This window comes from Hippocampus comes, unplaced genomic scaffold, assembly GCF_001891065.2.
Source record: "Hippocampus comes isolate QL1 unplaced genomic scaffold, H_comes_QL1_v1.1 scaffold66, whole genome shotgun sequence".
Taxonomy (NCBI): domain Eukaryota; kingdom Metazoa; phylum Chordata; class Actinopteri; order Syngnathiformes; family Syngnathidae; genus Hippocampus; species Hippocampus comes.
Window position 1 is genome coordinate 99,382 of NW_017805003.1, and position 16,977 is coordinate 116,358.

General features: G+C 41.4%; 1 protein-coding gene across 1 annotated transcript in view; it reads left to right on the plus strand.

Annotated features, from left to right (window-relative positions):
- LOC109509045 (neuroligin-2-like) overlaps positions 1–16,977 on the plus strand; it is a 54,929-nt gene that overhangs the window by 26,821 nt on the left and 11,131 nt on the right. Inside the window, exons 3-4 of the mRNA XM_019858974.1 lie at positions 6,642–6,695; positions 9,621–9,770. Of these exons, the coding sequence (XP_019714533.1) occupies positions 6,642–6,695; positions 9,621–9,770 (204 nt within the window). The remainder of the gene's footprint in view (positions 1–6,641; positions 6,696–9,620; positions 9,771–16,977) is intronic.

Sequence of the window (16,977 nt, forward strand, 5' to 3'; positions counted from 1 at the left end):
TGTGAGTGTGAGTGCGGATGGTTGTTCGTCTCTGTGTGCCCTGCGATTGGCTGGCAACCGCTTCAGGGTGTCCTCCGCCTACTGCCCGAAGACGGCTGGGATAAGCTCCAGCATCCCCCGCGACCCTTGTGAGGATAAGCGGATCGGAAAATGGATGAAATGATACTCGATAGTGAGTTGCAACACTTGCAAAGCTCTGATTTGGTCAAAGTGTGGGAAATACTTTCTTTTGTGTTATCATACCAAATAATGATACGGTGTGTATATGATCAATTCCCTCAGCCAAATGGAATTAATCAAGGAATCAAAAAGAAATCAGATCGGAAGGCAGTATCTTCTAATAAGTCAATAAATAAATAATTCTTGTCAATTCCCATCCCTGATAACACTACTTTCTATGCTCTCACCATGTAAAACATTCCTTTTCATGGTGCCGTAGTGTTGACAGAACGTGATACTGTCACAACATTAATAATTGCCTCCAGCACATGGGCTTGATCATTTACGCAGTGTCTCAGAATCAACTCGCGGCTGGTTAACCATGAAGCGTGGTGATGTATAGCTAGCATGACACTTTATATTGCATTCATTTCCAAAACCACTTGTTCAGCCTTGCCCAGCTGACTTTTAGGCGTGAGGCAGACCACACCTTAAAGGTCCGCATTCCTCCGCCGGATCCAAGGGCAAAGGAGGCTTTGATTTTTTTGTATTTTCGCAAAAACTGACGTGCGAAATTAATCCTTATCATTCTGTTTTGGTGTAATATCTTGAGAATGTTTCTGTCTGACTTTTTTTTTTTTTTTTTTACAACTTCTTTCCATCCCTGCCCATCTGTTTTCTGCTGTACGGACCACTGTAGACCTCTGCCTGAAGTTGCCGAGGCAGCATAGCAGGCTGGACTGCTGTACACATGCAGCTTTAGGGTACAAACACCATGTATTAGCCTTGTACTCTGCAAAAAACAAAAAAAAAAACCACATCCATCCATCCATTTTCTAATCCTCTTATCCTCACAAAGGTCGCGGGCTTGCTGGAGCCTATTCCAGCTGTCTTCGGGCAGCAGGCGAGCTAACGTGCTAACCAGTCGACCACTGTGCCGCCTACAAAAAAAATAATTAGACTACTTTGAACAACCAAGATGAAAAGAAAGTTCACAGCCAATGAACAATTAAAAGACCAAAACTATCTGGCACTATATCCTAGTCCTTAATAAGTGTTTAATCCGTATGACATGAGTGTAGACAAATCGGTCTGACAGACCTTGGGGGGAATACCGTATTGGCCCGAATATAAGACGGCCCCGATTATAAGACGACCCCCTCTTTTTCAAGACTCAAGTTTGAAAAAAAGACTTTTTGAACACCAAATTAATTTTTATACAGAAAATAATTACAGTACATCTGAAACAAATGATTATAACAATATATTTGAGAGAAAAAGCATGTTATTTTGCCTCATTCAAATCTTAATATCTGAACATTTAAATATGTCAACTAAAGTGCAATCACATTTGTAAGTGAATGGCTTCTGGTTTTTGAAATGTAAATTACATCATAACTTCTCCTCAGCTGCCGGTTAACCTGGCCGATCTTCGACCCACTTTTCTCCAGATTGTCGCTACGTTTCTCCATTTTCTGTTATCTCTTCTCTTATTTTCTTCTCCTTTCTTTCTTACCGCTATTTTTTATTTTTCTTCTTCGTGCTACCGCTATTTTTATTTTTCTTCTTCGTGACAGGGGATCGCTTTGGCTTGGGGAGTCAAGTTCAGCATTCGCTTTAATGGTATCTGGTGCCAACTAGCGTCGTAAATGGGTATAATGTCTAGACCCCGAATATAAGAAGACCCCCACTTTCTCAGTCTTATTTCAATGCAAAAAAACACCGTCTTATATTTGGGCCAATATGGTAATATTGTACTGTTGATGTGCTATGACACAAAAAACCTCATTCCAGTTGTGAATCTGTTTTTCTATTGGCATGTTGGATCAGCATTCCTCAACATTCCTACCGAAGGAGGCATCCTAACTATATTACCATTTTTTTCTATTGTCTTCATAAAATTAGAATTTTTGTTGGAGTTCTGAAATGGATTATGTGCATGCACTTCCGATCGCATTTTTCTGGTTAGTCTCCCGCTTCATTCAGAATGAACAGACAGAAAAGCTTGAGTGTTTTAACTGCCAGAAAAAAAAATTGGTCAAAATATCGTGAGGTATACGTTCCCTTCAACAATGGCTCAAATAAGAATTTCTGTGTCACTTTGCACCGGATGAGGTCATTGATAGCAGCCGCAATTCTCCGAAAGACCCATCATCGGAAACCAAAACACAAAGCAAGGTTTTTTTGTTGTTACGCAGCACACAAAGGTATGTAGCAGACATTTTTCCAACATTCAAATTCATTGTTTGTCTGCTGAATAGCTCGGTATGATGACTCTGACCGTGAGTAACAACAAACCACCTCCTTTGTATTTTGCGCATCCACTGCGCTCGAAGCTCGGGGTCTTTGCGAAAACGTTGGGAGCAACCATAATGATTATGGCGACTCGATCATGAGCCAAAAGGTACACAGCGATGCTCATTTCAGCTACCCACCATTTCTAGAACTTCAGAATATCCCTCACATTGTAATTTTTTTTTTCTGGCAATGTATAAGCGCTCACACTTTTCTGTGAGTTTGTTTTGAATGGAGCAAGAAGCTAATCTGAAACGAATTTGCCGATCAATGGGCGGAAGTGCTCCTGGGTCCTTGTGCACATGGTCCATTGGAGCTCATTAGATTGTGCGTGTAAACATGTATCTCGTGAAAAACAAAACAAACTGAAAATGTTCGGGCTTTTTACTAATTGCAGTCCATTACTTCTTATCTGATACAAAATGCTCTTGAGGTCATGAAGCATATTTCAGTATGGTGTTGTGGAAAGTCATGTCATGTTTATGAGTCGGCAACATTTCAAAAGGCCGTTACGTCAAATCCCCAATTTTTGCTCCTAATCTCTTGACAATGTTTTTCTTACATGATGAACTCAATTCGTTTTGATATGTTGCTCGTCTAAAATGATCGTGGATGGTTGTTTTTGAGTGGATGCTATGCTCACATCGAATGGACGCTCTTTATAGACATTAGAAAATGAAAAAAATCTGAGTCATTGCCATTAAGAAGAGAGGTGTGGTTTTAGAGTGGTGCTAAGTTGGGAAAAATTGCTGACAAGATGGAGGACTAATGTGCCTTTCCATCCATTACCGGTCTGCCTACCTGGCTGTTCTCTATGAGCAGCAGAGCTCGGGACCAACTGTGCCTTCTCTCTCTATTGCGCTAAGTACTATCTGGATCAAGCGTCTTCTTGGTGGTTTAGGAGAGGATGCAGGAAATCCATTCAGCATTGATCTTTTTTCCATTTAGAAGGAAGATAAACATTTTATGTCAGGAAGTTGGATTCATATAGACATATGGGATGAAAATGCTGCACTGCTATGGCATTGTGTTGTTCAAGTGCCTCTATTAGTCTTATAGTTTCTATATTAACCGCAGAAGCCTTGATTTTGATCTTCGCCCCCCCCCCCCACACACACACACAGAATCAAATTTGAATTCTTAGTTTACGGTGTCAAACATGTCAGCACACAATGAATCAAACAGTTTAGACAGGCGACAGCAGTTGCCACAATGAGAACGGTGGGAATGTGCTGCTGGGCAGGTAGGAGTAGCACGGCAACAGATGTTTAGGACCTTGTTAACATGCTTTGTGCAGCATGTGTGGATTTAATGAGTGGGGGGTTGTGAATTAGAAAGTCCTTTAATGGGTTCCTTGTAGACTTGACTGTACAGACAGTGACTCCAAAACAGCACCAGACACAGCTGTAGCTTAGGGCGGATGGAGAACGCTATTGACAGAAACCAAGAAAAAGCAAATTAATGGGATCCTTATCAGGGAGGACTTACAGGGGTTGGCAGGCGAAGGTGTTGGTTGGTCACACTGAAAAAAAAAAAAAGCGTGTCATTGGCTGTGCCCTTTGGAGTGTTTGACCGGCTTTACCATCACGGCTTAATGTAGGGCTTCTCTTTTTGACCTTGGCGACAGGCCGATTGTTGGAGAGCAACCTGAAAATAAATGCCAACAACGGCTACAGTTCAGTTGATTTGTTGGTCTGTTAATTTGTTCACAATATGCAACAGCGCAAACTTCTGAGCCTTGCTTATCTTCCACACATGTATTGTGCATACAACAAAACTAAAAGTTAATGAATTCTAAAATATAGGAGGACATAGTACCCACTAAAAGCACTCAACAAATAACTGCATATTATGGAACACGTAAGAAAAGGGAAACTCTAGGATTTACATCTTGAAAATGACAAGGCATTTTGGCAATCTTCAACTTTACCTTCCGGTCTGAGGGTGTGATGCCCTCTATGCGTGGTGTCACCTGTCAAGCACCTTGACGGCTCATGTGTTCATACCGTGCTAGATAACCAGCAATGTAGGAACGAAGGAGATTCACGTTTTCAAGCCGGTAATGCAGTCACTATTTTGAGTTTGTGTCAGCTGAAAACAGCAACACTCTGTGCTGTCAACGGAGTGTAATTTAGCTTCAATAACACTTGGTCAAAAAGAAACATGAATCATAGCACAGTATGCATTCAAGCTAAAGGAGAAAGTCTCAAAAGATGGTATGACTGCAGGAGGTCCCCCAATTTACTTGTGACATTTCGAAACAGAATACATGAAAAATGTTGAGTTTTGCCATTATCAAATGCCAAGTAAAAAAAAAGACTGCCCTTATTTATTTTATTTCAGATGTATTTTTGTTAAATGAATTCAAGAAAAAGTCTTTTTTTTTCAGTAAAATTAGTTTTGTTAGGTGAGAAAGTGATCTTTTTAAAAATGTTTTTAATGGAAACAAACTTCCAATGAAGTGGTAAACCCTGGTGTCATTTTTCATCTTTTTAAAAATGTTTTTAATGGAAACAAACTTTTTTTTAATGTCACTGCACTTCCAATGAAGTGGTAAACCCTGGTGTCATTTTTATGTTAGGCAGCGCTGTCGCTCTCTGCTGAATGTAATTATTCAAGTAACTTCTAGTCTAACTTTGTTACTTTTAAAATCACGAAAGTAACTAAATTGCTTTTTTATAGCAAGAAATCTATAAAGTTACTTTTTCAAGCTAACGGTGGCAACACTTGTCACATAACAGGAATGGGCTGCTACATGTTTGTCTTCAGCGTTGCGGTTGGCAGTCGAGTCTCATGCATCATTCGCAAACTTTGATAGCCCTGCAACAGAAATCCTTAAGTGAACTTCAGCATCGTAACTTTGGTTCGGGGAACCGTCCCGTAAGGAGGAGTCACGCGGCAGGGATTTTGAGGGTAAAACTTTACAGTCTGCAGCCAAAGATGATGCAGAGGGCTGCATACAGTTTTATAGAGGGGCAGAAAGTCGGTCCTTCCCATCACATAGAATCCTGGTTAGTTTTGAAATAAAACGTTCTAGTGGAGTATGTGACAAACTGCAGCGTTTATGTGCTGGTTGCTGGCACCCGACCACAAATCACAGCAATCAATCACTCAAGAGGTGCTGCATCATGGGATGGATGGGAGAATGTATATCTGGAGTACATTACAGCCATTTGAAGATATGGGGAAAACCGAGGTCGAAAATAACCTCTGTAATTACAATTTTCAGAAAATGACCAAACCTCTTCTTCTTAAGTACTCACCGTGGGAAGTCGTGCGGAGGACAGCCACAGTGGGACTTTGGTGTTTCTTAGCTTCAGGCAACAAAGCAGCCCGCTGTGTTCCATACCTCATCCAAGAGAAAAGGATTGTATTACTTCTTACAGTCTGGGCTATGAATACGCAAGTTACAATTGACGAAAAATGTAAACAAGTAAAACAAAATTACAGGCGAAAAAAAATATCATACCAAAATAATAACAAGAAAGTCCGGAGCCTCCTGGTGTTGGGAGGGAGAATTGCAGCAAAGAATCAGGCAAAGATGAACGTTTGTGGGTTTTCTTCATTGGCCACTCATTTTCTGTTTTGTTTTGCAGCTTCCAAATGAAACTGTGTTAAAAAGTTCAAGGTGTTCCTGTTCGCTGCTTTACTTTTGTTCACACTGAGCTTGACAGGAGTCAGATTGTGTGGCTGGAAAGATAAGCCCCACTTGTCCTGTTTTTGCCCTTTCAGTGTAAAATATGATATACCTACTAAATAGAACTGCAGCCTATTTATTTGTGTGGAAACAGTATATCTTTTCACACTTATTTTGTCCGCTTGTCACAGTCCTGGATCGACTTGTTTATCTGACTGAAAAGAGTGATGATTATTTTTTTCTTCACAAAGCAGCATGGTGTCAGGAACGATTAAGGGAACGATGGAGGAGAAGCAGCCCTCGGGGGTCATCCACGAGGCAGTCCGTGACAAGATACTAAGCAGTTTAAACAGTTGACTTTTTGGTTATCTTCTCACAAAAAAAAAAAAAAAATACAACTGTGTAATCCTTCGTAACAAGTGTATCATTAGCTGTGTGTGAAAAACAAAATTTGGCATTCTGCTATTTTTCTCGTCTTCTTCCCTGCATGTGTTGTGTTTTTGCCTCGCTGCAAGGTTTTTGAATTTTGTCTCTTTTGCCCCTTTCATAGGTCCTCTTACGAAAAAACAGGACGAATCAACAATGAACAGACCCCGCGATGAAGGTAATTAAAAAAAATTTGCATGATATTTTTCAAACTCCTCCATGCATCTTTCGCACAGTCTTACTAAACACATGAAATTGTGCCCCCATGTATACAAATGAGGGAATACATATTTTCTACTCATATATTGTTCTTATTTATTCACGCAGATATCTGTTATGCTTGAATTAACCAAATGTTGCCTCTTTTGCACAGAACTATATTATTTTCATTTCCTGAAAAGATCCACTGCATGCTAATTGCTTTCAATATGTGACGCATACGTTCAAATCAATATTTAGAAATCGTTGACCTTTGTATTTATGCTACACTGTCCCTTTTCCAAACATTGTAAACGACTACTAAGTGCTGTGGGATGTTTACTTCCAAAGACAGAAGCCCTTACCAGTTTCATCAAGCAGCCAAATCAGTGCAAGCAGCGTTCATCTGTTCCCATTCGTGTGCCCAGACATACTGTACACAACAAAGTATTATGCAGACACGAAGCTCTTTTACATTACCATTTTGGAGGTGCATGCTTTCTGTAGCACTTAGCATGTGCAAAGCTGCACTTCGGTGCGTTTGCTCTCATTTGTTCCAATGTGTGCGTTTGCGCTGGAAAGGGAGAAAAAGATCCATGCAGAATTACAAAAGCAGGAGGGGGGGAGGGAACTGGAAACAAGGAGAAAAAAATAAATAAAACAACATGAGGACAACGGCAGGGCAATGAGAGGAAGAGGCAGGAAAAACTACAGTAATGATTAGATGACATTTATAGCGCTTTGGACTTGATAGAGATGTAGAGAAAGAGGGAAGAAGCTCGATGAGCAGTGGGCCGGTCAAGCTTGACATTTATGTCAACACATCAGATGGATAAAGAAGGGGTTGCAAAGGCCAGAACTCCTCAGTTAATTGCTTCGATTTGGAGTGTGCATTGTACCCCCGAAAAGCCCATTGTCTTTAAATTATATTCAAAATAAGAGGGCAGTCCTAAATCATTTATAGTGAAAGTGAATCTTTTTTTTTTGGGGGGGGGGGGTTGAAGCTGGCTTTCTCTGTTGGGTGTCCATGTCCATGCGTGTTTGTGTCCTCTCTATATGTGTTCTAATCCTCCAGTCCTGATGGTATCACTAAAATTCAAAATTTCTTATTCGGCATTCCTTTTTAACGCCCAATTCGCATCTCAATTCGAATCGGCGCCGATTTGTGCACAGCCCCGAAAAATACAATTCCAAAATATGGTTCATCAATTGGTTGTATCACGAAGCAAGCTGTCCCAACCGACAGCTTTTAGCATGGAAGTGTGTGTGAAATGTCATTTACAATAACGGATCGGGCCTTGGCATGGTAGCATCATGTCAAGTGATTAGTTTCTGTTTGCCGAAGAATTTAACGTCAGATGATGCCTTCATGCACGCGCGTGACTCTTCTATACTGTGCCGGTAATGCTAACATAATTGAATTTGTTTGCGGGTCCTCTGGGAAATCAGCAGAATTTTAGAATACACCAGAGAAGAGCAGCGTGTTCGAGTGTGGGACAGAAAATTGTTTAATTTTTTTTTTGTAGCTGTCTGCTTTAGTCACTGCTGTGATCCATAAAATGTTCTAGCTCTTAGTGTGTGCGTGCGTGCGTCCGTGCGTGCGTGCACACACTCATACGCACGACTGCGAGTGTCGCAGCCAAGACTTTGTGCAACCTGAGATTCAGGTGGTGATGCAGACGGCTGTGCAAAGACGTGAGTTGAATCCGTTACCACGGCAACAGGCATTCAGTGAGTCGGTGCAATGGAATGGCTGGTGCAGTTCTATTAGCGAGAAGCAGTTTCCATAGCGACTCAGCATCGCAGCTGCCGATGCAAGCATTGCGCGTGTGTGTCTTTGTGTACGTGTGTCTGTTTGACGACGGTGTAAATGCGAGTGTTCATTAGCGTGTCACACTGTGTCTGACTGGCTTTTTAGCATCTCATGTTTTTGGTTGGTTTTTTTTTTCACCCCCCCATCTTCGCCATCGTGTTGTTTTTCTGGTGTGAACCTTCCATCCACGTCATTACGCATGCACGTATGAACACACGCGCGCACACTTCTGTCACGCTGTCCTATTTTCATCCTCTTCCTCTCTGTCTTATACCTCTTTATCTCGCTTCCTCTCCTGCTATCTCCGTCTCGGCCCCATCACAGAGTGCTTTGGCTCATCGGGGTAAACAGATGCTATGGCTCTTATTTATGTTTCCACATGGTCTGCTTTTCATACAAATGATCCACATGGCCTGCACAGTGCAGACACTCGTTTTAACCGGGCTGCAGCGGCAGAACTGTCAGAGCTCGGATTCTGAGATCATACCGACGACACAGTCGGAGGGTTTTTATTTGGAAAGGGGAGGTGGTGGGGCTGAGCTCCATGATGACACGCTGGTGGACTCAAAGACACTGCAAACAGTGTGCATCAGAGCCGGCTGCACCATTTGTCCCACGCATGCGGGGGGGTTAGAAATTCGGAAGGTGCCATTCCTGCTTTGGACAGGGAACATGATGAAAAGCAGAAACAGAAAGCGTGGACATTTGCACTTAGTCCTACTTCATCAAAATTTGCAATGTCCATGTTTGATTGACGCACATGTAATTAACATAAAATGGTTTGCATTTCATCGAGTACAACTGACCAATGGCTTTGTAAGACATATTTACATTGGACCTCATTAGATGTGTGTGCAACCTTCATATTTATGCTTTTGATTTATGGTGAAACACATTTTGTACTCTGTTCGAAAAAGAAGGGGGAAATTTTGTTATTATGAATCAGTTGTTTGCTCGCTGTCTTTTTTTTTCTAGGGGCTCAGGGGGAGAACCCACTCAATTTGAACATATGGGATGTAACCCCTAGAAAGTGCTCCAGTTACACCTCTTATTTCATTTTCTCAAGTGGGCTTTGATATCGTTGCTGCGCAGATATCCGCGATCGACGTAAGAAGCCGGTGATGTTATTCATCCATGGCGGCTCCTACATGGAAGGCTCGGGGAACATGTTCGACGGCAGCGTCCTTGCAGCGTACGGAAATGTCATCGTGGTCACCATGAACTATCGACTGGGCGTGCTTGGTAAGTGTGGTGTTACACGTTATATTTGGTGCGCGAGGCTTTTGTCTCTTTGACGTGAGACGTTTCACCTTGGCCCAGATCCCTCCATGCCAGAAGAGTCCGTCGACTAAATATGATGGATTTTGGATTGGGTTCTCAAGAATTTAGTCATACAGTAGTTTGTCATTGTTCATTTGCATGCTAAAATGAACCTCAAGATATCACAATTGTCTACGTTGGACATATTGTATTGGAATGCACGATTACGTCTCTCTTTTGTTTTCTTTTTTTGCTTATCATCATGAAAGTTCCCGTTGATGAGGATCATTTTTGCTCTTAAGTTTTCAGCACTTCACCAGTTATAGTGCTGATTGTGACTTATTTCGACATAGGAGAGATTTCACAATAACTGGCGCTCATCTAAGCTGAAAATGAAACTGGAAAAATCAATTCACGGTTGTGTTAATGCATAAACAGCCAGCGCCTGCCTCATACGACTTCAGAACCACAAAGTGCCTTCGGCGCACACTGACAGCTCGAGCCAAATGCGTCTCTGTTGCAATCAGTGCATTTTTTTTGGATCAAGTGGTAAATTTGTCCTCTCTGTCACCGTTTTGCTGCACATGCCACCAATACGGTGAACTCCCGCGTTTCCGTTCGCCCCTCATCTTTTGCACACATTCTCCGTGCGGCTTCCCAGTTGGGTAATCAGATCTTGTTTGGTGCATCGCGGCTGTTTCAACACTTCTGAACAATGACAAACACGGGGATGAGAGTAGTTTAGGATGCCATCCAAGAATGGCATAGCATATTAACACAGGGTAACATGATCCGAGCCATTGGGGAAAAGGCCCGGGGACAAGGACAAAGTGAGTTTGATAACTGCAACCTGCAGCTGTATCCCGCTCACTTCATCAGTATGATCCTTTCAACATGCTGTCAGACAAAAGTCAGAACCATTAGCGAGATGAGCATGCCATTCTGACCGCAACTTTGGAAAAGAAAAGTTCTCCCGACTCACATTTCGACACAGATGTCCTCGCTGGTTTGTTTGTTTTGCTACAAATCTGTCGCAAAACATTGTTTGGCGCAGAATGCAATATGTCCCGTGTGAGCATTCAAGGCGGTGATGTTTGATATGCACTCATGCATTCTACAATATGTTGACTGCTCTGCCACCATTCCATTAGGATGCAGACAAAACACGTATTTAAAGAGGTGGGGAGTGATTCCGCTTCGGTGAGTCCGAGGCACGAGGCACTGCCCTTGATTTTTTTTTACCATTGCCGTGATGTGGTTATACTTTCTCTGTCTCATTCTCGCAGCGATGCTTTAAATAGGTTACTGTACTAAGCTGATTATCCTTTTGTTTATGTGTGTGTGTTTGTGTGTGTGTGTGTGTGTGTGTGTGTGTGTGTGTGTGTGTGTGTGTGTGTGTGTGTGTGTGTGTGTGTTTGAGGATTACTTGGTTTTCATGCCATGTATGAAATAGATTTATGAATTATGCACCACCCATCTAAATTTTTAACCCGGGTTCCTCTCTGACACTCTGAATTTGAGTCAAAAAAAAAAAAAAACACGCGTCTGCCGTATTTCAATAGTTTTATGCTTTAATCTTTTGTATTATCCCGTACTTACACGGCGCAACCTTGCTCGTGCCATCTTCATTTCGTACGACGCCTGTACCTTTAAGAGGCTGATAGGGTATCAGGAATAAGGAAGGAAGACAGAACAGGGAATGGAGGCGGATGAGCAAGAGAGGATCATAGAGAGACAGTGAGAGAAACAGAAGGGGGGAGATGGCAAAGGTCTAAAAATAACCCCTCAGAAGTGCCTTTTCAATCGGCAGCAATGCAAAGTATTCATTCGAAAGAAGGCGGCACCAGGAGGTCCAACTGCAACCTCCACGTTTGAGTTAACGCTTCCTGCGACACATTGACATGGCGAAAAATATACAGAACCCTGCATTTTGAAATATTAATTGTCGTGGAATCAAACTGGAATAAAAATATGTTTGCCGCCGAATAGCGGGGATCAAAGGTCCGGTGATGGTTGAAGATTCTTCCTTCCTCACCTTCTTCAGCCTTCCTTCTGCTCCCCGGGCTCAGAGAGCCTTCTGATTTGTGCCGCACAGCCATCTGTTCACACTAATGAACTAATTAACTAATTAATGAACTCTGGAGAAAAGGCCCACCATCGCGGGCTCTGGGAGTGAGCACATTTTTCACCTCAGGAAGGAGAGGTGTATTTTTTTTTTCTTCTGGATGTTGCCAAATTGGAGCTTGTTGGCTGCACCTGTCTTGAGGTAGTCTTCAATGAATGCCACGACTTTTGCAATCACAGCTTTGAAACTAAGGTCAAGTACACACAAATTAAGTCCGGATTTTGCACCATCCTGACCAAGGATGTCAAACATGGCTATCATACGATTGTCCTATAGATTATCCTCCTGAGGTGTGTGAAGAGTGGATTTTTTTCTTAAATATTAACCGTTCAATATTTTTGACCAAAAATCTTCATGTGTGTGGGGAAATCCACCGTTTTTCCCGTTTTAGTGGAACAGGATCTCAGTGTGTGCAGTGTTCTTTGTTATTGATAATTGACAACGCACAGTTCGACCATCATTTTAACCCTGGAGAACCCAAGAACCCTTTTATTCATTGGAAAATGATGAATTATACATTAAATGACTGCTATATGTTCACTGAACACCAAAATATATGATTTTCCAAATATTTCATGCTATAATCCTAATTTAGGATTACGGCCAAATTTGACCCTTTGTGATTTAAGGGTAGCATTTGAGGAGCAGAATTTATAGGGGCCAAATTTGACCCAGTGGGTTCCCCAGGGTTAAATTCCAGATTTTTATGTGTGGGATCTGTCAAAGATGAAAAGAAACATCTTTTCATATTTAAAAAATTCTTACGCTGATACCGGGCCTACATCAACAGAGTCATGATTTTTTTTGAAAAATATTATCGGTAAAGATATCGGGACATTTCTTATGTTTACATTTGTTCTGTTTCATTATTTGTGATCAGCGTGTATTGTATCGCTTTAATATTGTAATTGACCAAGTACGACTGCAGCGCATTGTTGTCAATCTCACTGCTGGGTTTTACTTGTCATGTCTGTACCGCTTGTCCTCTTTAGGGTCACGGGTAACTGGAGCCAATCCCAGGTAACTTTTTGTGCAGGAGGCGGGGTAACGTTAACACTTACCTTCCCATCTATGGACAATTTTGAGTCTTCGATTATCATAAACATTCATTTACATTAGTTTTCCAACTACAATATATGGACTCAAAAAAGAAATGTGTTAAAAAGCAATCACCAGATTTGTTTGTTTTTCACGAATTAGTGTCACTTATCAGAGAGATCACACTTTTGGCCTTGTTGTCCATTGTGGGTAAACGGCTCTTTAAAAATGATGGGAATTTTATCTTGCGCAATTGGTGCTTTCGATCCATTTCGAGCTGCTGCCTTTTCAAAATTCTGCCGTTCCTCAACTCGAACGTTGCCCTCCCTCCTCCATCTCCACAAATGGAGCCGCAATTATCCCACTCCGCCATGCAGTGGTGGACATGTTCTCATTTCTCCGGCAGGCCACTCTCAGAACCACCACCGTTTTTTTTTTTTTTTTTTAAGTTTTCTGATTGTAAGTAGAAGCAACGGCAAATCAAGACATTGAAAGGCTATGGAAAACATTCACTTGAATTTAATTATGGTAGATAATTTGTTTTTAATTTTCTGGATGTTTTTTTTTTTTTTTAATCTAATAACTGTCACATTTAAGCATTGTGACTGGCTGTAAAACACTCAGCTCTCAAGCACAAGAATGATGTTATACTGTTGAGATTATAATGCATATTAGGATGTAAATCTTAAATCCAATTTCTGCTGATTTGTTGCACAATTTGTCAGCCATGCTGAAGTCTGTTTGCTTGCTAGAGGAAAATTGGATCGTCTTCATAAAAATTAAAAAAAAAAAAACAGGACTAGTCACCAATAACCTCTGATGGGAGCTGCGAGCCTGAACTCCTAATGTCGTATTCACATCAGAATAATTGGACCACTAATGTGTGGTGATGAATGTAAAATTACATTATGAGTCATTCATAAGCACACGCGGTTGAGTGGATGCATGTAACAGCAAACATGATTAGCGAGTATATCGTGAATTCAAATTTGCCGGTATAATTGAATTTAATCAAAATAATGTGGCATTCTTTTCGAAAACAACAAGGTTTACTGTGTTGTTTTGTGAGTGGAACTGAAATGACCGGCTTTAATACATTTCAAAACTACACTTCCCTAATTGAGAACTCAATTTTACTGGCGCAGCTCATGAACGTTGAAAAGTGTGAATTTAAATCCCAATATTAGGAATAAATGCTCCTCTGTTGTGACGAAAAGCAGCACACAATAAACAAAATGGCAAAGAGCCTGGCTTGTTGATGATGTAGTCAGATTGCATGAAGATTGTCATGACCTCCCCCTCCTGTGACTCTGGAGTCCCTCTCACAGGGGTCACCTACCCCAGGGGCCCATCATAAACTGGGCATGCATCCAATGGCCTCAAAGTTAGCCATCACTCTATCGCATGGAGTGGAGGGGCGGGTTCGCAGCTCTTCTGAACTTTTGGAATTCAACACGGTAGGAGAAATCCCTCACCAACAACCGTGCAAAAAACATCTGGAACTGTAATGTTGAAAAATACTGCTTGTCCACTTGGCTCTCCCCAAAAAATAGGACCCCTTCATTGTGCATGTTTGTTGGAAAATAGAAGGGCAAACGGGGTTACAGTGGTCTGCCATTGTTGTTTTGGTAACTAAGCATTTGTGCATGCCGAGCGAAAATCAGAATGCATGCAAATAGTCTTTTTAATGTTTAGTACTATATATATAAAATATGCTTTTGGAGAAATTTTACTGCACTGAAAAAAAATGGTGTGTTGTATGTACTCAATTTTATTTTGTCAATTGATTGCACACAGTAGAGTCATCTGGATTTAGCTGCCTTTTTTTTAACTAGAGGAACAGTCTACTTTAAAAATGTATCAAGAGCCAGAGGATTTTATTTCGTGCAAACACTTGCTGAAATAAAATGGAATTATTCCAACATAGGGTTTTTTTTTGTAGGTTTTTTTTTCAGTGCAGGTTAAAAAAAATACTGCCAAAATTACTTTTTATCTCTTCAGTGCAGGTTAAAAAAAAATACTGCCAAAATTACTTTTTATCTCTTTTCAGTAAAAAAAAAATAATAATAATAATAATTCAAAATTTTTTTTAAAAAAATGTCGCGTAATCAGCCCCTTGGGCCACCATTCGCTTTGCTCATTTAATTACCTTTTTTTCACAACACACTTATTTTTACTCGGTAAAATAGCACATACTCCATGTGTTGGAGAGGCATTAATTAGGGCTTCATTCCCTTTAGGATTCAGAAGTTGCAGTCAGTGTAAGGAGCACTCATACTTAGACTTTCCACTTCTGACTTTTTCTTTTTTTTTTTTTTCTAATTTGAGTGGAAGACACTATAATAGTTGTGTGGCCATTACTTAATTGCTAGAAACGACAACTGAAACTACAGCTCTGACAACTTCGGAGCTGTGCAGCTCCAGCCGGGAAGGCCGGTACCTCGTACCTAGAGTCTCTTTGCCAGTTACTGCTTGAGAAAGGGGGCATTTGTTTAGTCTGTAGGGGTTTGCTCCTGCAATCTTATACGTATTAAATTGTGGACTTGATTTTTTTTGGATTGGGCGGTGCTGGTACTGAGAGAGCAGGACTGCTCAGAGATGGCTGAGTGGAGGCTAACACCATTTTTGGTGAAGAATTTGCTTTTCAACATGGCTAAAGTTCAAAAAAATGAAGTTGACTTTGCATGACACCACTCCTTAAAGTGCATCAGTATCAATGAAAACAAGAATAAGAAACACTTTTATTTTAAAATAAATTCCCCCTTAAGTTCTTCAGCACCATGCTTTCATTCACCCGTTAGTTTGACGGTCTTCAGCCTTTTATTTAAAGGTGAACAACTCTCCCCACACCTCGCAGGCCATCACCAAAAGCAAGTGTTGAATATGCATACGTTCACATGCGTCAACTGCTGCTCTCAGCACATCAGCCAGTAAGAAGCCTAACTCAGCAAATGGGGAGATGGAGAGCAAACTTAGTGAATGAGGAAGCGTAGTTGTTTGCACATCAGTGGTAGACAGCAAACCTAACAGCCTCTGTCATGTCACCCTTGAAAAGACGACAAAGTTGGCATGTTTGCATGCAAGTTCACAAGCTGTTTGTGTTTTGGTTGCATGTGCGTGTGCGTGCGACTGCGTGTGGGCGCGTGTGAGTGTGTGTGTGTGTGTGTGTGTGTGTGTGTGTGTGTGTGTGTGTGTGTGTGTGTGTGTGTGTGTGTGTGTGTGTGCGCGCGCGCACGCAGTGAGCTGTTTCTGTGCGTGATAGTGAAAGTGCATGCATGTCTGTATGCAAGTGCTTTAGCGAGTATCTGCGCATATCATTTAGCCTGAAGGTCTGGACAGTTGCCAGGCAACGGTGGCAGGAAGCTCAGCACTCAGCCACAGAGCAGACACTTGCACATGACTCTGGTTTTGACAAGAGGCAAAGGTCAGCAATGATACCTCTTCCGGTCAGAGTTACATTCGGGAGAAAGTTAGTCAATTACAGGGTTGATCGGAGGGTAATACCATTTTCTGTTGCCACACGCTGTACTTTAATTACTATTTCACTCATTCAATCCCATCCATTTTCACTGGAGCAACCCCCTCAATCCCAACTGATCTTGCAAGGCCCACAGAATATTTGCTTCTCATGCTATATAAACATGGAGCCTACCAAAATAAAGTTTGGACTCTCTTCTTTCAGCAGAAAAAAACAATTTTCTTTCTATCTTTTGCCATTCTTCAGCAATCGGCATTACAAAATGGCTAAGTTTCATGAAAATGGCGATTCCTGGGCAAAAAATGGAGAAAAAAAGCTTTTTGTAAAATCATGCATTTCAAGCACGTGAGGCACCACTGCCACCGACTGGACACTTTCTTTTAGATTATTTACAATGCAAACGGCTTATTCTCATTCACAGATTGCATCAGGGCCTCCTCCTCTCCATGACGCAAAAAAAAAGACTTAGACGTACGAGTACGTCCTTGGTAGGCGGGGCCTAATTTTAAAAAGACGTACAAGTACGTCTTGTGGAATGAAAGAGTTAA